At 30.4% G+C, this 23,063-nt stretch overlaps 2 protein-coding genes across 3 annotated transcripts; both read right to left on the reverse strand.

Moving 5' to 3' along the window:
* Positions 1 to 13,465: 13,465 nt before the first annotated feature.
* On the reverse strand, positions 13,466 to 17,985 carry LOC112758200 (bifunctional 3-dehydroquinate dehydratase/shikimate dehydrogenase, chloroplastic). 2 transcript variants are annotated; one of them, XR_011873954.1, is made up of 10 exons: positions 17,255 to 17,985; positions 16,287 to 16,392; positions 15,963 to 16,190; positions 15,530 to 15,870; positions 15,366 to 15,429; positions 15,097 to 15,205; positions 14,741 to 14,890; positions 14,494 to 14,641; positions 13,858 to 14,020; positions 13,466 to 13,712 (listed from the first exon to the last, which is right to left on the reverse strand). XR_011873954.1 is itself a non-coding variant. In XM_025806807.3 (10 exons), the coding sequence occupies exons 1-10, from the start codon at positions 17,467 to 17,469 to the stop codon at positions 13,669 to 13,671; spliced, it is 1,572 nt and encodes a 523-aa protein (XP_025662592.1). In that variant the 5' UTR covers positions 17,470 to 17,985; the 3' UTR covers positions 13,466 to 13,668. The 2 variants fall into 2 exon arrangements, 1 of the variants encoding a protein (XP_025662592.1); XM_025806807.3 differs by having other exon boundaries at positions 14,494 to 14,645.
* A 2,609-nt stretch (positions 17,986 to 20,594) lies between these two features.
* On the reverse strand, positions 20,595 to 22,932 carry LOC112758201 (uncharacterized). Its single transcript, XM_025806809.3, has 4 exons — positions 22,586 to 22,932; positions 22,203 to 22,320; positions 21,874 to 22,105; positions 20,595 to 20,919 (listed from the first exon to the last, which is right to left on the reverse strand). Exons 1-4 carry the CDS (start codon positions 22,735 to 22,737, stop codon positions 20,891 to 20,893), a joined length of 531 nt encoding a protein of 176 aa, XP_025662594.1. The 5' UTR covers positions 22,738 to 22,932; the 3' UTR covers positions 20,595 to 20,890.
* Between the last annotated feature and the right edge of the window lie 131 nt (positions 22,933 to 23,063).

Consider the following 23,063-nt stretch of genomic DNA (forward strand, 5'->3'; position numbering starts at 1 on the left):
AGTTGGGTTGATCCTAAAAAAAAAATTAGTCTTTACACATGGTTAGTTATATGTTACAGTATTCAGAGTTATAAATAGAGCAGGGTTAAAAATATTGATATGCCACGATGAGGATAACAACATAGAAATCGACAACGTGGTATATAAAAAAGTGTTTAGGAATGTTGGTTAGAAAACTAAACAGACACTAGGCCAAAAAATGTTGTATGACAACTTATTCAAGCATGGATGATTATACGGACTACAAGTGTTTTTAATTACCCAAGCATATCATCAAATATCGCGAAAAATTACATTTCTCTCACGTATGAATAATGTACGCAATAGTCTCGCTTGACAACACATGGGAAAAGAAAATGAAAAATAGACTTTTTGCCACTGCTAAAAACCTAAATATTGCAAAAGTATATAAAAGTTCAAAAAAAAAAAATACCAGATGATAATTTAGGGGATGCATTCTTTCAATTTTCTCATTAACACTAACGGCAAAATATATGTTGATAACAGAGTTATCACTCGAACTAATAGCATAATTAGTTTATACTTTAAAAAATATACTTTGTTGAAAGAGACAAAATATTATAGTAGTAGTTAACATATCGATTTTTTTTGTTGGATGCAAACCATGCTTTGGTAGAATATCAAAGTATTTGAAATTTTTTCCTGCCACTTCTCCCCTCAATAATGCTAATGAATTATATCATTATATGTCTTCATTGAATCAATTCCTCATGTCAATAACACATGTAGTTTCGGAATTATTTTCACCGAAGAAAATATGCAACATTACTAGCCAGAACTAATCACAACAAAAAATAAAGATTGACATATAAAATGTATATGTTCCTTATAGAGATAATATATTAGTCCAAATTATCAGTTATAAAATAATTTCACACCATGTATACAGTGTTTGCTACTAATCTTTTATTTTCATATTTAAAATATCGAAGTAGATCCTATATCAGAGAATTTTAAATCTTTTATTTATAGACAAAGGTTTCAGTGGGTACAAGAGAAACAAAATAGCAAAACATTCCGTCTTGACAACGAAAAAAATGGAAGGGAAGTTATTTTCTACAAAATAGCATTTTTATGTAGACTTAGTGTATTTCTATACATATTATTATTATTATCATAATCCACTAAGGATAGAGCATGCGTATTATTAACATAAACAGGTAAGCTAGCAGTTAAATAATTAGAAAAAGTATATTCTTTTATGATAAAAAAAGGAAGACGACACAACTTTATTGCACAACATTATTATCTTTTTCTATCAAAAACTCTCAAATAGATTAAAAAAGCGCGGATAAAAAATTTACTGCTGATCCCTATCTCTGTATATTTTATTTGAAATAAGAAACTATGTAAGAAAAATAATACCTACAGTCATGTAAGAAATTATGACTTTAGTAGCAACTATATTCCAGAGCAAAAATGTTAACTTCATGATGCAAAAGTTTCTTATATATTGAAGGGAATTGTTAGCTTATGTAGTAGTACTATACCGCGTGATGTTTAGAACAGAAAATAGGAGTTAAATCATGTATTATATTTACGTGAGTTTTCAGCAAACACATCTCAGCCCTGATCTGAAGGGAATCAAATGAATAAAGAAACCTGAACATAGCCAACCAATGTATCATAAGTACTATAGCATAGCTTAATTATTCACTTACACTGCCCATTGAATCCTATGGTCTGCAAATGCAGACAATATAGGGGTGTCAGGATCAATTGCAGAATAAAGTACTAAACCAACAATAACAATAGAGACCAGAACCACCAATACCCAATGGCAAATCGCAATGAGGATTTTTTAACCTGTTGATCAAACTAACACAATAGTAAGTAGCTAGAAGAAGCTCCTCAATTATGTATGTATACAGCACATAAATGACATTTTGAAACCTGAATAGACAATCTGCATTGCATCATCATTTACACTACCTTTTAGGTAGTGCTGGCTACTGCATCAAAACCTTTATAAGAAAAAAAATTGTTACAGAACCAGCAAGCATCCCAACTACCCCGAACAAAAAGTACCTATTACAGAAAGAGCAATGGAAAAGTAATCGGTAACTATAAGATACCAAAATGCAAGTCGAAGATTGAAATAACGATTTAAAGTACCTTGTAGGAAGTTCATATCCAGTCCATCTAGATTTGAATCTAAGGTAACCACTAGCTAAATTACAAACATCAAAGGACATATATCCACTGATGTGACTATATTTCATACCATTGCACTCTGCATATATCATGAATTTATGTTGTTCAACCCATTTAATTTTTTATTAAAAATAATAACTTAGTTGAATCTATATATTTTCTTAGCATATCCTAACTGGCTAACTCATCATTATCATTATTTAATGATTTGTCACTTATTTTCTTATATTCTCAACTGTTTAGGAGAAAAAAACGGATTAACCAAGTCATCACGGTACAAATTATTTGTTTTTCCTTTGTATAATTTATAAACTTATATATGCATGTTAGTACTACATATTAGGTTTCTAATTTAATGGCAATTAATCATATATATATATATTGGGATTCCATCATAAGAGTAGTCTTATGGGTACTGGAGATAGAAATATATATAATCTTATCCAACATCCAATGCTTCAAGGGTATAACCCAAGCACAATTTTATCCGATAGGTACACATGTATAATCTAGACTGTAATTATATATATAGCTTGGTTAATTGACTTAGTACCTTTATCTCTCTTTTACTTATGTTAAGTACTTATGTTAAAGCTATATTTATTAGTACGTATTTGAAGTAAAAATAGAAAGACAATGCGCTTGGTTTGTGTTTTTATTTTTTATTTTTTGCTTTTTTTCAATGTTCTCAAGAAAAAAAGATAACAATAACATTTTATTTTTTGTTTTCATCTATTTTTTTCCATTTTTCTTTATAAATATCTAAAAAAATCCAAAAAATAAAAACAAAAAATAAATATGTAAACCAAATACACTCATATCATTAATTTTTTTCTTTCACAAAATTCTAAAAACTGAAAATATGAAAATAAAATTAAAAACACAAACTAAATGCACATATTTCTATTTATAGAAAAAAATTCTAATAGAAATATACCTCTTTAACACCAAAGCAAAGGAGTGCAGTGATAATACAATGTTGATGTTAGCAAAACCACACAAAAATATTTTTCTTCTAGATTAGCTTGATCTAAATGAAAATATAATAAAATGTTTAGTAGTTACATTAATAGAAGGATGTATTACCTCTGAAATTCTTCGTTTTTTGGATTTTTGATGATCTTTCTCATGAAGTATACTGTGGAATGGTCAAATGTGATTAGAATAATGAATAGCATTGCACAGTCATACCCATCATTGATATAATTTTCAGCCTTTATACAAATTCATCCCATTAAATGAAGCTGTCAACAACACGTGTAGAGAATTAGGTATTTTACACAGGGTGCAATAGCATGCACAATATTAATAGTGAGATTTACCTAGAAGTAAAACACATTGGGAGCACTGAGCACATTCATGCATAGTATAGATAGGATTTGAAGAAACATATCGCGTTATAAAAATTACAACATTCACTCCATGTTATAAGTATTGTTATGAAAAGACTAACTAGGTAAAATATACAGATAAAAATGTACAAATAAAATAACTTACCGAACAATTTCATGATAAATTCTTATGTTGAAACAAATTTGTTAATTGATTGGTATGATGATGATATGATTCAAATATATTTATTTTTAATAAACAAAATTTTCAAACCTAATAACAATTTATTACTGTTAAGGATGTTGTACAACTATAGTCATTATATCAGGCCAACTAAAATAAAAAAAAATTTAGAATACAATAACATGTATTTAGAAGAACAAAGGCTATTGGTTTTTTTTTCTTGAAATGGCAAACCCTGGCATCAAATATTCAAGACATATATCCAACAAAAACAAATTTCACAGGTTCATGCATGCCTATTATCCATAAAGAATACACATACAAGTATGCAACACGCTGAAGTGGAACAATTAAGTTATCAATGGCAAAGAAAGAAATTACAATTATACTCCTACAAAGACTTCATGAATAGTAAATAAAATGACAGCATACACCTGTTAATAAATAGACACGAAAAAATAGCGTCAAAGGAAATGAACTATCTACACTTTCTCAAATAGCAGATTCTGTTGTAGCATTTCTAATGGTAACCATGATCAACGACTGTCAACACAATCGCACAATCTAAGCCAGCAATCAACCCCAACCAGAATTAAGTAAGATGATCCACACCTAACATCATTGTAAATTATAGAAAAATTTCTTATTGTATTAATAACTATGAAATCTAAAATGATACCACTACAGGTACACAAGATTACTCTGTAAGAACCATAGAATTGCATGTTTCTCACCTAAAACAATACAGATCCAGATACACAAATGTTTTCAGTCCACAAGATCACTGTCGACGGACAAATTATGACTGACATGTCCGACAAATGGTCATTCTTCCTTTGGCGAAGCTTCTTTGCCAACAAATGAGAACGACCTTCATGTTCGGTAGCCAAACCCAAAATTCAGCAAACCCTCAACAAAACCAGTTGGATGAATCTTATAATGCGGCGGCTACCATCAATAAAGGAAAACATACCAAGGGTGGTCAGGAGAGCAAGAATCATATGGCCGATTTGTGGGGGGATAACTCATGTTTGTGTAGTGCTACGAGTGGATCGAAGAATTATGGTGTTTTATAGGGGAAGACAATGACCAAGTGGGAAGGTTTTGGGATAACACGGTGGGTGATGACATTTCCCTTAGCTTGCGACATGGGCTCATATAAATGTTTAGATTTATCTAGACGCTTTATCGGTGGCCGGGGTAGGTGGGAAAGTCACGAGGCATAAATGCGAAGCTCCTCTCCGGTGAATAAAATCAACATATTGGTGATTTTTCAAACATTATATTATTGCATGTAGTAATATAATCTTAAAAAAGAATCTTGATAAAGAAAGAACAGTAACAATATTTGATTGAACTTGATTAAGTATTTTAGTTGACATACAGTAGAATTTTTTTTTCATTATAGATAGATTAGCTTGTGTATATTTACTAATAATGTACGCAAAATCTATCTATTAATTTGAACAGTAACTACTTTGGGATGATGGAATTCGAATGGTGTATATGCCAAAGCTAACTACGCTATAATTAAAAAAATATTATACGAGGAACTAACTCCTCCTCAATTTACAAGGGAACCGGTCAGACGATTGGGTCATTGGTTCATTGGTTCAATCGGTGGATCACTGGTTGAATTGGTTGACCGGTCTTATGTAAATAAAAAATAAAAAATAATAAAAAAATTTAAAATTAAAATTTAATATACATCCTTTCACCAATATTTTAAGAATATTTAGCTATTCTAAAATAATATGGAACATGAACAATATGTATTTTGTTAATTTTATTCTATCATAAATATTTTTATTTTGTTTTTATATTAAAATAACTATTATTTTCAAATTTTAATAATTTATTAATTAGTTTATACTATTATATTATTATATACCACAAGTATTTATTAAAAAATAAGTGAATTTATAATTCTTGTTAAATAAAATATAATTAATTTAAGAATGAGTGATTTTATAACTATAATTAAAATCTATTAAATAGAAGTAAACTATTTGATAGAAGATATCTATATGTATTATAATTTGCATATATATTAATAAGAAACATGACAACCTGGTGGCTGTGAAGGACATCTCTTATTAAGGACGGGGTTCAACCGATTGGATCGATCTTCATCAAATTTGATCCATTTTTATTGGTTCATTTTAAATTTGACCGATTTATTCCAATTCTTCACTTTATACAGTTCAAACATTGAACTGAACCGGTATAGGATCTAATTCACCGGTTTTACACAACTATGCAAGGAAATAAAAAAAATTCTACATTCATTAATTCACAATGCCAAAAAAGACTTTTGTACATGACACGTTTCTTTCGGACCTACTTCATATATTCAAATACAACAACTAATTTTAGTTTATTATTATTATCATTACAATCAAATATCCAAATAACCAAATCTATTAATATATAGTGGTTAACTAGTCAAACAGTAAATTCACACACTATTTAGCACTGTTAAATGATTTCTTAGAGAGTGACAACTGTCCTATGTAGTTTTGTTTTTTTTCTCTTCATAATAGGATGTTGAAACTAGCGTGACTGGACAATGGAGCCTAAAAAGACGGATGAAGCGTTGTTTTGCACAGAAGACTTTTAGGTAATTCAAACTTTGTGTATCCCTAATTCCGAAATTGCAATTTTCCAAATACAGTGGATAATCGTAGCATTTGATTGGCTGATAATACCATCACACGGATTGCCTTTCGTTGATCAGCCAAATGTTTTTATTTCAAATTCTAAACAAAACTCATTAGGGGAAATTTTTTCGCAAAAATTTTCGAATGAGTTTTAAACTTTTAATCTTCTTTAAAAAAATTTCGAATTTATCATTTTTCTTTCTCTCCCTCTCTCTCTTTCCTCAATTTGTTTCTCTCTCAATTCAATCTCACAACCATTCACGATTAGAAAAAATACAGAAGCAAAAAGGAAGACTGGAAAATGCGTGAATTGAATAAGAGGGCAAAGGGAAAGGTCTGCGAGTTTGATGGTGTTGTAGTTGGTTGGTATGCATGTTGAGGTTGGTAAACGAATCCTTCTATGGGAGAGGAGGCTGAGACCCTATAGCAGCAGCGACGCGTTTTGCCTTAGGAGTCGTGTTTAGCCGAAGCACGACGCTGTGTTTGCTTTTGATTTTACTTACTTAGTGTTTCGGTGGAATAGCTGCTGCGGTTTCAAACTTTGGTTCGGGTTGTGGATCTCTTGGTAATGTGAAAGCTGATGAGGTTTTCGAAGACACTGTTGTTGTTATTCATTGAGCTTTGAGAAGTTCTTCATCGCTCAAGGTCTCTAAAGATGGTCAGTTTTGGGTAACTTAATCACTTTATAGAGTTTCAATCTTTCTTTTTTAACACTATTGGGCTTCAGTTTTCAACATTAGAGTTCTTTTCTTTTGCTGATTGCTTCAAGCATGATTTTTTTTGTCGTTTTTGCTTTGTTGTTTAGGTTTTGCACATATACCAACAAGTTACAGCTTAAAGTGTTGTCGTAAATGATTCTGTAATTCATGGGTAAAAATAGGTAAGCATAGGATTCTTGCAGGTTCCATCTGATTTTGTATTTATGTTTATTATCATTCTACATTGCTTGAATACCAAAACCGAAGCTGACATCTCTTGGGGCTAATATGGCTGTGTGCTTAATAAATATGGTTGATGATGGTTGTTAATAACAACAATGATATATATTATAACAAAATTAGTATTTCATTATAATAACATAATAGTGATAGGTGTTAATAGTATGCACTGAGAGTGATTCCTATTTTCCATAGGCCATAGCAAATTCACTATATATTCCTTTAATATCTTGATTGTAGATATTTTTACATTCAAGCAGAAGAGCTAACTTCATGCCTATTTCTTGCTTTCTGTGAATAATATAAGTTGGCTTTCTGAAAAACATTATTAGTTTTTGGCTTAGGCAATTTAATGTGATATTGGCAAAGGTTTTTAATGACATAGAAAAAAATCCTAGGGATTTTATTGAGTCCTTTCAAATGTGATTTCATTTGGGATAGGAATTTGGATTACCATTTCGGCTTCCCTATGATGAAAAGCTCCTGGCTTGCTTAAATGTTTTCTCCTAACTAATGAAAAAGGATAATCTAACATTGGTACATGGCTTATCCCTTTAGATTTTAATAATATATTTTTGTATTTATATGAGGATGTCTCATCTCTTTTATTTCTATTTCTGATAAAAAAATTTTCTATAAAAGAAAATAATAGTTATTTACTGTTTTGTATGTGTGCTATGCAGATTACAAATCTTTTGGATTGCACTTCATGGTCAGGGGCTGGACCAGGGCTAATGGACGATGTTATTCAAGGTGCTTTTCAAGTAGGACCAGTTGGTGGATTCAAGTTTTAGTCATCTGATGTATCTTTGTCATAATAATTTAATTTATGTCCTATTAAAATAGAAATTCTCATTATAATGGCTTTTTATGTAAATGAAGCTTATTGAAAGAGGATGTGAAGCTCCAATCTATACGGTAACTCACCTTTCTTTATAATTATTTTAGACTAACTATGAATTGTGCATTTGTTCACTCCGTGTTTACATCTTTGATTGATGATGTCTTTTACTACAGATTCTTTTAGTGTTCAGCTACCACAACATGTTAGAGATAGTAGGTTCTTCTATGGCATCCCCTCATTGAGTTTTCAGAAATATCTCAGGAACTGAAGACAATATACACATATGAGGTTTCATGATTTCTCAACCACTCCTAATTTGATTTTATTTGATTTGTTGTGCCTCAACTTTGTGGTAAACATATCTATTAAGAGAGTCTCATTGCTATTATCATGATCTCCCCTTTGATAAAGGATGATGCGGAGTTGGGGTTGAGGTTCAAACAGCAACTGTGCCATTTGTATCAAGATCATAGCTTACTCTGACCTGCCCACAAAATTTGTTCCTAATATTTTATTGTTGGATAGTCTGTATTTGTCTTTTATTAATTATATTGCTGATTTTTTTACCGTTTTCATGTCTTATGTCAGTTCTTAGACATTGAGAATTCGAGGTTGCAATTGACATGCATTGTAAATGTGTTAAGCAATCCTTTTATGTGTTAGCTATTAGGAATAGTAAATATATGAATAAGGAATTTAAAATGGCTTATAAGAATTCTTTTATTTGTTGTGTACTTATCTGATTTGTAGAATTATTGTACATAGAAGTAAACCAGTTTTTAATTTTGATTATTTGTGAGCAAAGTTTGTGAAATAAAGAGTGAAAAAACTGGAAATATTCCTTCGTTACAATTCCATCCCAACTCCTTCGTTCTACCAAAAGTATCCCTTTTTAATTTTTTTTTTCACTTTCTTTTCCATAGTTTGCTATATCATACTAATAATATTTGTTAATTTTTCAGAAGAAAGTGTCGGGCTTCATTTCCAAGTGTTTGGTACCCACTAGCATCTTTAAATATGTAAGTAGTCAGAGGAACTTCCGCAAATCTAATATAGTTATATGAATTTTTTTAGATAATATTTATATTTTATTGGATGATTAGGAGAAAATATGTAGGTGTTAGTTACAACTTTTCATGTGATTTAACGATGTTAAAGTTTCTTTTTTCTGCATTTATTTATTTATATTTTGTTTCAACTTGAGTTTTTCTTTCTTGGAAAAAATAAAAGAATGTGAATGACTTGAGTATGTGATGCAATGGTATGTGTTGTTAACATTCACCGGGTGGTTCATTGCATAAATAAGGAGGATGATTCAGAATGAAAAATAGGAGAAGCTAATAACAAGGAGCTTCGAGTGACTGATGGGCTGGAGTAGAGGCAGGTTGTTACTGTTGATTTAAGCGTCGGAAGAGATCAGAAATAAAAAAATAAGTGGATACATATAATGTGTTGATGAGGTTAAGTCCTTTCCAGACTTTTTTTTAAACCTTAAATTCAAACCTAAAAGTAGAATAACAATCTTTTGTATTAGGATCTGAAAAAAGCATTCTTTTTTTAAATAAAAAAATTTCTACAACAAAAAAACTATGTTAAATTGAGGAAGATATGGCATTTAACAAGATAAAGGTCTCAACTCTCAAGGTGTTGTCCCACATTGCATTTAGTAATAGCAATACTTGCTGGGAGGAGCTGGAGTAGAAGAGAAAGCATGGGTAGTTACCAGTCAATCATGGTTGCCATTAAGCCACATTAAATATTGATCTTGAATAGATTTAATCTTTGTTTGAGCAAACAATTCAGGCTATGCTTGGAAACAAGAATAAATTTTGATGCACATTCAGTAGGATATACACAAAACTGTATCATTGTATTGCTAACTTAAATGTTTCACTAAATTAAATCTAAATCTTAAATACCATTGTAGTGAGTTTTATATACTTAAAAAAGGTTATGTTGTTATAAATAAGATTATACTTAAATTTTTTACTTTTGTTTGATGGCTTATTTTTAAAAAATTTATACAGTTTCAAATTTTGTAATTGCCATTTTTTATTTGATTTTTTATTTATTTATTTTAGCTAACATTGGATATAAAAGTTATTATAAAATTGTGTGTATTGACTTTGTTGTATGTTCAATATGTTACTGTGAAAATTATTGGCTAATTATAAAATAGATGCATGAATTTAAGTTTTTTAAAAGTAAAGAAGTATATAGTAGATTGAAAGGATAGTTACATATTTGTTCTTATGGAAATATATATTAACAAATACAGAAAAGACAAACATTTTTGAAAAATAGCATTTCTTCAAAAGTTAAAATTCTAGAGAAAGTCCAAAGAAAAATGCCTTTTTAAAATCAAATTGTTTAGTTGCTGTAGTAGATGATATTAAAGAATAGTATATAAAAAATATAGTCAAAAGATGAGTCTTCTATACAGAAAAAATATAAATGGATATATATATCTTTTTTATTAGCAGTTATGATTTCTTTTTATCTTTTTTAATTTGAATCTTTCTTCTTGATAGTATATTTCTTTTAGGTTATAAAAGTACTTAATCTATTTATGGCCAAAATCTTATTCTAAAAATAATAATAATTGATAATTTGATAATAAAGTAACTAAAACTTTTTCTTTTTTTTTTTTTAATTTAATAATGCTATTTTTTGTTTTATATATTTTTTCTATTATATTTCTATTTAATTATTTTAATTTCATGCAAATTAGCAATTGCTCAAGATTTCCATGATTCAAATATAAAAAAGGTATTTTATGCTTTCTATTTTAGAATAAAAATTTCCAATAACAACATCCACTTTTATTATTATTGATATCTTCTCTAAATGTATTACTCTTTCCTTATCCACGGTAGCTAATTATGTAAACTATACTTAAATTATTAATTAGTGTAAAAATAAAAGAGCACTATTGGTGTTTGAAAAAATAATATAATATAATTTAATATAGAATAAAGTACTCTTCTAATTTTTAATATTTGGATAAAATAGTAAAAATTCAAAACATCATTCATATTTTTACATCACTTATGAATGGCAACATAACATAATACTTTGTAACATTTTTTTTTACTACCATCTTTTTCATTTGTTTAAAAGATTTCATATACTTTTTTAAACCATATCAATGCTCCTTTATTTTCTACAGCAAATAATATCCTAAAATAATTACATTCATGTTATTATTTATGATGTACAGACACTGATACGGACACGGACACGCCGACATGCGAATTTTAAAATCTTATAAGATACGGGGACACGCGTACATATAAAATATAAAGTATTTTTTAGATAAATCGTAATGATATTTTGATATTTTATTGATATTAAAATATATTTTTTAATTTTTTAATTATTTTTAATGTATTATTTTAATTATATCAAGTATGTAAAATATTTTTTGTTTTAATAAATAATAATATATATTGTATCTAAATTTATTTTAAGAATATATGTTCAAAATAAGACTGAACATGTTGACATGTCATAATATTTAGATGTGTCCAAGCATGTTTGGAGAAGAATTTTTTATTTTTTATTAAGACACAGTTGGACACAGCAGATACGCGTGTCAGAGAGTGTCGTGTCTGAAATGTATCCGACATACAGACATGACAACTCAACAAAGTGTCCGTACTTCTTAGGTTATTATAATTTTTATTTGTTTTGCCCGCGCATCGCGCGGATTTCTTGCTAGTAACAATAATAAAAAGCAAAAACCCGACGAGTTTAGTTCCCATAGCTATAAATCATATGGATTTTTTTTTTTGGTCAGGAAATCATATGGATTAAAGAAGAAGATCCCTTACATGGGCCAGGCCCATGAGTTTTATTATTCAAATGATTTTACTGGACCAAGAATCATGCTTTTTTTTTAAAACGCATCTAAGATGTTCTCACAGCCATTTCTCACCAACCCGGTTTAGCTAAAGCAAAAGCACTAAAGCAGCTGGAAGACAATAACGTAATAAGTATACTAAAAATTAAAAGTACCATGGTTCTCATATTTAGGGCTGCACGCGGATCGGATCGGATCGGATCGGATATGGCCAAAATTTCGATCCGATCCGCACTAAAATTATCGGATCGGATTGGATCCAATATTCGCAGTTTTTAAGGTTGGATCCGATCCGATCCGATCCGCACATTTTCGGATCGGATCGAATATCGGATATCGGATATATTCACAAAACACAAAAATATTTTTAAAAGTTTATTTTTATTAAAAAAATATCAATAAACTTCATTTTTTCTATTCTTTTAAATATGTTTACTCTTAAAATAATATTAAACATACTTTTCTTAAATAATAAATTAAAATAATACAACATATATGATAATTATTAGTTGAAATAAAATATAAAAATAATATTTATTTATTTATTTCTTTATTTTTGCGGATACGCGGATACCAACACAAAATCCGCAATCCGATCTGATTAGTGTGCGGATCCGATCCGATCCGATCCGAAAGCCTTGCGAATCGGATCCATATCCGTAATTTTCAGATCGAATTCGAATAAATACCGCGGATATACGGATCCGATCCGATCCATGAACACCCCTACTCATATTTATTTCCAACGCGGGCAACGCACTAGTGCTACTTGAATGTAACAAATAACTGTGGCTACTCTGGTACATAATGAAATTTTGTGGAACATACAGAAGAAGAATAATAATGTATGATGAATTGTGTGTAACCCATCACTTTTTTAAATAAAAAATAATTTTACTATCAAATATATTATACGAGATAATATTCAATTTAGTCCTTAAACTTGCATGCGAATCTCAATTTAATCTCTGAAGTATCAATTTTTTCTATTTAGTCCTCAAACATTGCTAGTGTGACTCATCTTAGTTTCTAAAACAATTTTTAACGTAGACGTTAATAGAACACTTGCATAGATAATCGGATGTCAAACCGTATTATGTGAAACGACATTGTTTTTATTTTGGCATTCAAATAGCCCAAAATAAGTGATGTTTATTGAAACTTTTCCTCCCAAAACAAGTGATACGACATTATTTTTCAACTATTTGAATGTCAAAACCAAAATGACATCGTTTTACAAGTTCTAGTATGGCATCTGACTATCTATATCAGCGTTTATTAATATTTGTGTGCCGAAAATTGTTTCAAGGACCAATGTGAGTTATGTTTACAAATTTTAAAGATTAAATAAAGGCAATTGAAACATTAAAGACTAAATTAAGGCTCGTATGTAGATTTAGGGACTAGTATTAACTCAGCACTATACTTTATGTATATATTTACTCTATATGTGAGTATTGCCCACAAAGAATATGTACCAGGCTTTATTTTTTTATTAATAATTTAAAAGCAAGTCTAAGTATTTATGTAGAAATAGTAGAATGAGGAGGAGATGGTTTTCACTTGTCATATCTTTACAACTAGAACTGAGGAAGTAGCCGTCATTATTTAGAGTGTATAAGGGTAAATTGTGATCTAATTTGATGATGGACTTTTAATTTTGTTTGAATTTCTTCAAAACTTGGATAGAACAATTTCCCGCATAAATTGATCAGGTGCTGCACAAATAAAACAAAAAGCAGCAATGAGATACACATCATAAACTATATAACATAGAATACTAACCTACCAAACCTAGTTGAATTGTTGCAGGACATGCAGCATAGAATACTAAGAATCACATGTTGCAATTGAGAATTGTACCTTGAAGACCCGTGAAGAGATTGAATTGCCCTCTAGCCTGGCGTAGGAACATTTCTACCCCACTCACTGTTATTGCTCCAACTGCTTCTGCTGCTTTCAATAGTCTTGTTTTTCTTGGTGTATACACAGCATCAAACACCAACTCATAATCTTCCAAAGTTTCCTTTTAAAAACATATCAATTAATAAACCAAACTCAGCAAACAACACCACTTACCCTTTGATTTATATACATCAACGGGTGTATGTGTAAGTGTGTAACATCATATAGTTTTAGTTGAGGAGTAAATAACCTTTGCCATATCTGACCATTTGTCCAAAGGAGAAAACGACTCTCCACAATTCGAAAATTGTCCTCAACCATTCAAGTAATTTGTCTAAGCGGCCCTTGTAAAAAGTGACATGCTGATGTGTCGGGAGCCTTTAGACCACCAAGAGAGACCGTTTAGACCAGTTACTTGAATGATTGAGGACCGGTTAGAGATTTACAAATGTGGAGGATCGCTTTGTCCTTCGGACAAATATTGAGGGATTGGAGAAGGCATTTAGTTAGTTCAGTGAAATTATATTTTCTAAACTAGACTCCCATTAAACATCATTTCATTATCTAAAAGAATTTAAAGTAAGAATGTAGAACCTCTGATACTGAAATTCTGTCTGCAATATTAGGATGCATTCCTATTGGTGTTGCATTTGCAAGAATTGCTCCTTTCTCTGGCTGAAAAATGGCCAAGTCTTTGTAATGCAGAGCTTCACCAAATACAGCACTTGCAAGAGATTTTGCTCTGTCTGATTCAACAAAATGAGACTTAGGAAACAATATCCTTAAAGAAGTTCAAATAACAGTTCAATTTGTGAAAGGCATAATAACATGCTTTTAATACCAAAATCAATGTCGAAAATGACTATGCGAGCTCCTCTACTCTTAGCACCAAATGCCAGTGCTCTTCCAGCACCACCGGCACCAACTAGCACGAACAATCTTCCAGCAAGAGGTGAACTTAAGCATGCTCCACCATCATTGCAACCATGCTCTAGAATTGGTTCATAGATATATATATCAATATCATTATATCATCTCAGATAAAATTACACCTATTATAATCTGATCAAAGAACAATGACATTGACAACTAAAGCGCAAAATGCGCATACGTTTAATAGATTTCACTTTTAAGGATCATACAAAAACATTTGACAAGTTCAAAGCAGTTATAAACATAGCATTTGAGGAGTATAACCTATGAGAGCATCCTCAATAGCAGTGATTGCACCCTCACAATCTGTATTGTAGCCAACTAGCTTCCCATCAATTGGTCTTCTTACAATAGTATTAACAGCTCCTATAGACTGGTGAAGCACGAACCGAGACGATTTTATCACTTAATATTTTCACGAAATCACAAAAATTTAAGCTGATAGGAAGAGGTATATGAATGATTATGTATCTAACAAATACGATCAGATCATTTCATAGAAGATGGACTTCATCACAAAAGGACAAGCAAACCTGAGCAAGAGGATGGACTTCATCACAAAAGGTTAGAACTTTTTCCTTGTATGGAAAGCCAACACTGAAGCACAGAAGAAAGAAGCAGGTCAGAAATCACAAAATAAGAAAAAGGAATACCAAACATATAAAATGGGTGACACAAACATATAAATATGGCATACCTATAACCCGCAAAATCGGGGCTTGTGTAAGTGCTAAAGAATTCTTTAAGATCATCAACAAACATGGGGACATACATTCCATTAAATTTTGCATGTCTGAAAGTAGGATTATGCAGCAAAGGGCCTTTGCTGTGGCCAACTGGTTTTGAAATTAGGCCAAAAACTTTGGTATCCTCATTTACATGTTCCAATTTATATGCTTCCCGGAGAGTTTCCAAAGAAGGCATACCAGGGATTGGATTTCCATCCAAAGATCCATAGACAAAGAACCCTCCGAATTTCGGACACAGAAGCTGGCTTATTAACCCTCTGTCTCCAACAGAATAAGCAATTAATGGTACCTACAAAATTGTTACCACAAAGAAGAAACAATTACTATGAAAATTCTTACATCCATGTGAATTAAACCAATGAATATATGAAAATCACATGCCTGAGAATAGGGAAGTATACTAAATATTCTTTCAATTTCTGTAATGTCTTGTGCATTTGTGACAAGCTTGATGATATCTGCTCCAGTTGCTTTCATAAGTGTAACAAGCTTAAGGAGTTCTGATTTTGGAGGGGTCACTCCATCCACATAGGACGAAACAATTATTTTTCCATGATTACCATGGTTTTTCTTATATTCCATCATGGTCTTAAGACAAGAAGAAGCTGCCTGAGAAAACATTAAGACATAAATGAAGACAAATTGGACCAACCATACTTATACATGGTGGTACTAATATGTTTTTCTCCAAGAAACCAAACACACCTTAAGCTCAATGTCTATGAAATCAGCTCCCAATTCCATAGCAAGTTGTAATGCTTCCAACCGAATATTCTCATCTCCTTCGTATAAACCACCCTCCCATTTTGGCCTTCAATAACACATCAAGCACAGTATTAACCATCATGGAGTAACAAATGTATAGAACAGAAAATTTTGAATTTGTATCTTATCAATGTTTTCAAAAAATAACATATATATTAAATTTTTACGTGATTTAATTTTCATGCACTATGCTATAAAATAGTTTTATACAGACAAGTATGGTCACGTTAGTAAAAATAACTAATTTTTAAATTCACTACTTAAAAATTAATATTAACATATAAATCTGATTGAATTACACCATAAAACCTTTTACAATACATAAAAAATTAAACTCATTTTACTCATTTAAATATTTAAAAAATAATTAAAAAATAAATTAAATCTTCCAATCATTACTCTAGAATATAAGGCACAACTATTTCTGTGCATATAGGAGGCACTATTTCATAATTGTGTAAAGACAGAAAATAAAGAGACAATGAGAATTTGTATTTCTCTACTTTTTTTTAATAGAAAAAGTTATTAAAATCTAACTAGCACTTAACCAGCCAAAGAAAAGTGAGTAATTACACATTATTGGATGAAATCTCACACCATTAAAAATATCAATAATAACTAATTGATGGCTACAAATTACAAAATTTGCTGCCCCTAGCACTCCTCTTCTTTTATATATGTCTATATGACTATATTATGTGAATACTAAGATCCGCTACTAAAGTTAGTCACAAGTATAAAATACATATTGAAATATAAATACATATTGAAAATAAATTAAATTATACATATATTTATATACAAATACATTGGTAGCTGACATTGGTAGCTGACTTTAGTATAAGAATAGCATTTTTGATATCCATAATTCTATCTTGATACAATCTATCAAAATGAGATGTAATTACCTATAAGAAAAGAGGATAGGGAGAAGCTTATTGGTGAGGATAGTTTGAAGGTCATTGTGGGGGTGGAAGTTGGTGATATGGTCAAGGCTAACCTCAACAACATCAGCACCTTGTGCCTTTGCTTCATGCATTTTCTTCACAATTTGCTCAACACATTGGCTTCTGATTGGGGCACAAATCATAAGTGCCTCTGCTGAAACTTCGTTACTACCCATTTTCTGAAGGAACTGCACAGACACCCCTTCAACAAAAAATAAAGAATGAAGAGAACTGAAGTCAAATGTTGCATAAAAGTGTGTATATATATAGAATCAGAGAGAGAGAGAGGGAGGGAGGTGAAGTTGTAGTTGGTACAAGTCCTTTTCTACCATCCAATCAAATTGAAATGGAAAGAGTTATGTTGATCCAATATCATTTTTTTATTATTTATGCCACATTGGACATTTGTTGGTGACTCTAACGATGGCAAGTATGTGTACTAATCATCATAAAATTCAGTTTTATTAACAAATTTTGTAATTATTTCTTAAAAAATCTGAGGATCAAACTTTTGTTTTTATTCAAATTAAGTTGATGTACTAATAACACACAGTACACAGTTTTATTTCCGAAAGAATTCTTGTAGTTAAGTTTTTTTTTACACAAATTAAAAGAATTCAACACATTAAGATAGAAAAAAAATAATAAAATAAAGACAAATCTAAGGTTGTTATTCTAATATTATCATCAACAACAAACGTTATCAATATCATACCACTTTTTATAGTTCATGATCAATTTGTGTATGACATCCGCTACATCTGATGTTTTTTGTTAAAAAATTTTCACTTTTTTTTTTCAGTCACATATTTTTAAACTACAGATAAAAAAGTTAATAAGATAAAAACGAACTTGACTATTCAAGATTAATTAATTTTTTAAAAATTATTTTTATTTTAAATTCTAAACTTTAAATTTTAAATGTTAAAAAACACTAGTTATTTTATAATGACAAATTAATTAATATTAATTAATTAAAAGTTAATTATACAAAATTTAAATAGAAACTAATTGTCACAGTCGTGAAGTTCCATCCAAGAGTTGAAGAGGGTAAACAACCACAAGCAAAGGATGAGGATGACAAAATGGAATTTGGACATCATTACCTGAGGGAGGTTCAATTCAAACAACTTGGATAAGATGACAAAGAAATATTTGCATGATATATAATGCTAAGCATGTTGGAGCACAGAGAATGCAAGAGTAAAGGCATGCAGCCAAAAATGTAAATGTAAATGAAACAGCAAATTGTTCTTATTATGAATATATTTTTAGTAAGGTGATAACTATAATACTTAAATTTTGATACTTAATTTATTAAAAATAATTAAAAGTCAATATTTAATTTAAATAATATAAAAATAAATAATTTTAAAATATTAAAAACTTAGAAAAATAAGACAAATTCGACGTAGGAAATGAAAATATATTGAGAGTTTTACTGTTGAAGTAGTAGGTCAGCAAAGTGAATAAATAAACATAAGGAGGGGGGTAGGTGAGAGTTACTGACTAGATGATGTAGTCAGCATGAGTTGGATCCTTGTACCCAATCTCTGTATTGACCAGAAAAGGACAAGTGGTTAAGACTTAAGACACAGATCTCTCTTATCCATTTAGGGTTTTTTCTCTAAAAAAATACATTGCTGAATTTTAAGATACATTGTTAGCCGCAGCATCTTCTGCTCTATTTAAGGCATATGCTCGCCCCAAACACATTTTTTAAGGCATAATTTCACTATAAAATATTCAAGTCAAATCGTATTCTGCCATATTCGGCAAAAAATTCTGATATTAATATATATATATATATATATATAGAGAGAGAGAGAGAGAGATAAAAGGTAAAATATTCACAATTTTTTTTCTATCTTTGTACCTCTTAAACAAGTAATTTTATCATTGAATTAATTTTTTTAAAATAAAAGAATTAATAAAGTGATAAAATAAAAAATAATTATTTTTAAATTAAAATAATCAGACTCAGATATGATAAAAATTATTAATTTAATAATAATTAATCATCCACTTTATTATTTCACCAATCTCAGAAATTTTAATTTTTTATTGTCAGATTTCTTTACAAGTGTTATTTGGCAAACGAAAATATTTGGTAACCAAAATAAATTAGTCAAAAATAGTTAAAACTTATTTTATTTAGTCTTGATTAATTATTGTGACAATTAATAAATACTAAATAAGACAAATTCTAATTTTTTTTTTGTTTTCCTAGTATTATCGGCTATAAATTACGACTAATTGAAAATTTTCATCCCTTCAAAAATAAACCACAAAAACTTTTATAACACTTAAAAAGGTGTAACTAAAATTAAAATACATTTTTTAATTATTTTACAACACTTTTTAATGTGACCACACTTTTTTTATTTTTTCAAATTAAGGAGTATTATTAAATAATAAAATGTGTAATCTTAATTTTAACTACATTTTTTAAATATTGCAAAAAATTCATAACCACATAAAATGCACCATTATTTATCCGGTTGTGAATTGTGATAAATGATAATCTCCGAATCCAAAACATGTGTTCATTTTAATATCTTAATTTGTTCAAAATAATTATTTATTTAAAAGAATTAGATAACGTTAATTTTTTTACTAATAATCATGTTAAATAAAAGAAAAAGAACTATAAGATAAAAAGAGTTAATAAAAACAATTTCGTACAATTAGTCTAAACAGAAACTCTTGAGGGCCAATATTTTTTAATATTTTTTTATTAACATTTAATTAGTACAATTATCAAATTATCTTCAACAAATAAATTTTTTTAATTCGTGTGTACAAATTTTAATAAATATAAATACAAACTATATTAATTTATATGTGTACAATAATAAATATAAATACAAATTATATAAATACAAAATATGTACTTCTTGTGTGCAAACTCTTGTAACTATAAATACAAACTATTATTGATCAAGTGCTGTTTTTAAAATGATAATATTTGTTAATTATATAATATTTTTATAGTGTAAAATTAAACCGACATTTTGGCAGGTAAATAATTCATTTAATAAACTAATCATTCAGATCATCAAGCTAACTATATGATGCAAAATTTGGGATCTTACATACGCTACATGTATAATTGGACAAACGAATGGTAGGGAGAAAAAAAAAAAGAATAGATGACGAGTTAACCCATGCCCAATTCTTAGCGATGGGGGTGGGCATGAGTTGAAGAATGTTTATTGTTTGTTTTTCGTTTCAACCCGACCCGTATTTTATGGGTTTTTTGGGTGTAGGGGGCGGAGGAGGGTCAGAACCTCAAAAAAGATTGTATGGAATATTGAAAGTTCCTTATAAGCAATGGATTAGTTTAAGATCGTCATTAAAGAAATCACCCTCTACCAAATGGTGATCGGTACAATAAAATTATACTATCGTAATCTCCATACAATTTGCGTCCGAACCAACAAGTTCCTCAGGAGCCCTTTCTATACAACAAGTTCAATAACATTTGATAGTGTAAAGATGGCAAAGTAACAATTCCCAGTCAGCAAATTATGCAAAAGAACTTGCAGACATCGTAACATTGTTCTCACTTCCATCATTGACATAACTGTGAACTCATCACGCTTTTACACGTACCACAAATGAGCCTGCACGATTATGTACAAAAGGAGACTGGTTATAAACAAGGAAAATGTTTCAGACACAAACATTGCATATTACTTTGCCATTTCACATTGTGTACAAAGACAATAGTTTGTCATAACAAAATATAGCAAACCATTCGTCACTATTAATGAAATTAACAGCATCAAGTATTCCAGATATAAAATTATACACAAATTAAGCCAATGATGTCAATATCTCTATCAAGTTAAATTAATAATATCTCGAGTCTTGACCCTACAACAGTTATCTCATTCTCAGGGTATAATACTATAATCGATAGTAAGAACAAATAACCAACTCTATTAACAGGTATAAACAAAAAGGGAAAATTCAAATTAAACCTCAATTTTGATTTCGGTATTCAATATGTGTGAAAATTTTCTACTAACAAGGGTACAAAATAAAACTTCCTAACTTGGAACAATCAATTATTGCAAGGGTTGCTGGATTTATTCCACATGGGAAAGATTTGGAAGTCATGAAATTTGAAAGCTAAGTCATACAATCATCATCAAGCAGGACATTAAGAAACTATAACATTTTTGAAAATTCCAGAACTGTTTTTGCCTACAGCTGGATGGTATCCCTTGGTGCAAAGGCAAATACAGCAGCCTGTCTGTGATGGCATAAGGCTGGTCGCATGGTACACAATCAACATGTAAAAATGATACTTATAGTCTATAGAGTGAAAATACCCTATAAACTTCTCACCATTAGCCATTAGATATCAAATAGACTGGACCCTTTTCAAACCTTTTTCAAACAGTTCCGATAATTTCACACAATAACTCTTACACCCAAAAAGAGATAATCATCACTCAAACTTACATAAGGTTATATTATAATCTGTACTCAGAAGATAACATTCATAGTGAATGCAAACTATTCCTTACAATCTCTTCACTAACAAATGCAAACTAAATAGAAGTACTCACATGCTGGAAGATTTGATATATCTGCAGTAACTGCACAAGTAATTCCCAAATTTGAAAGAGCTCCTCTAATGATGCCACATGGGTAATAAAGATGCATGCTTATTGTGCTTGCAGCCTTGTTTTCAGCTGTAGTCAAAGAATCGTCCTCGGCTGAATTAACTTTATCAGTTGATGGATCAATCGATATCCGCTCAAGCCAGGGGAACTTATTATCTTGCAATACAAAGGTACCCTGCAGCAAGTAGCAAACGAATACCATGACCATCCATTCCAATCTAAAACCATATAACAAACACCACCAAATGAATACAGCTCTAATCTGAACTCACTCTATGGTTTGTTTTCAAGTTGTCTATTTGCTTCTTAAAGAGCTCAGTCCAAAAATCCTTGCAGATGAACTTTATGGCTTCCAGATGATCACTGAATCGCGGTCGCTCCATGGTGTACCTGACCAGTCACCAGAGTATGTTTAAACACACCAACACTTTCCTCCAATTCATTAAAATTTCATGATCAAACCATTATAAATATTCATTAAGTAAAACTATATAGAGAAGCAGAATCATGAATCATAGTTAAAAGGCTTAATTTATTGTGGTGCATCTTAATTTGCAAGTTAACTTTCTAGATCGGTCCAACTAGTGTTAATGAATTTGGCAACAGATCTACATCCAGAAGCTGAAACGACGCAATGGTGGAAATTAGGGTTTACCTTTCGGAGAGTTGATGACCGACCTGGTATCCAATGGCCTCGATTCTGCGGGCGGCGAGCTCAGGCTTGTTCGCGTAGAATCGGTTGCAATAGCTCGCAACCATCTCCGTCAACAAGCTATCAACGCAACTCTCTGCAACTTCCCTCACCATTTTCACTCTCTCTCTCTCTCTTTCTCTCTCTCTCTCTCTCTCTCTCGCAGAAGATGGAAGAAGCAGAATCACTGTTCACTGGCTCCGATCCACGACATCACTGGGGCAGGAATCAACGCTTTCTCTTTTCGGTTTGGTCAGAGAAGAATCAACTCTTCCATAACTTTGAGTTTAAAATGGGCCTAGGCCCATATCAATTGGGCTTGAGTGTATTGTTGAAGTTATCCCAAATAAAGTTGGTTCTCAAAAAAAGAAAAAAGAAAAAAAAAAGTCATGACCAAAAAAAAAAAAAGAAAAAGAAAAAAGAAGTTTAGCTCCGAGTCGGA

This window comes from Arachis hypogaea, chromosome 16 (genome assembly GCF_003086295.3).
Source record: "Arachis hypogaea cultivar Tifrunner chromosome 16, arahy.Tifrunner.gnm2.J5K5, whole genome shotgun sequence".
Lineage (NCBI taxonomy): Eukaryota > Viridiplantae > Streptophyta > Magnoliopsida > Fabales > Fabaceae > Arachis > Arachis hypogaea.

Bases quoted from the DNA above. Each gene is read 5' to 3' on its own strand.
- LOC112758200 (XM_025806807.3), bottom strand. From the start codon at position 17,469: ATGGGTAGTAACGAAGTTTCAGCAGAGGCACTTATGATTTGTGCCCCA. The intron at 16,393-17,254 runs GTAATTACATCT...GTGTTATTGAAG, and splicing joins CCTATCCTCTTTTCTTATAG to GCCAAAATGGGAGGGTGGTT. The intron at 14,891-15,096 runs GTTATACTCCTC...AACCAATTCTAG, and splicing joins TATTGAGGATGCTCTCATAG to AGCATGGTTGCAATGATGGT.
- LOC112758201 (XM_025806809.3), bottom strand. From the start codon at position 22,737: ATGGTGAGGGAAGTTGCAGAGAGTTGCGTTGATAGCTTGTTGACGGAG. The intron at 22,321-22,585 runs GTAAACCCTAAT...GTGACTGGTCAG, and splicing joins GGTCATCAACTCTCCGAAAG to GTACACCATGGAGCGACCGC. The intron at 22,106-22,202 runs GTGAGTTCAGAT...TACTTGCTGCAG, and splicing joins ACTTGAAAACAAACCATAGA to GGTACCTTTGTATTGCAAGA.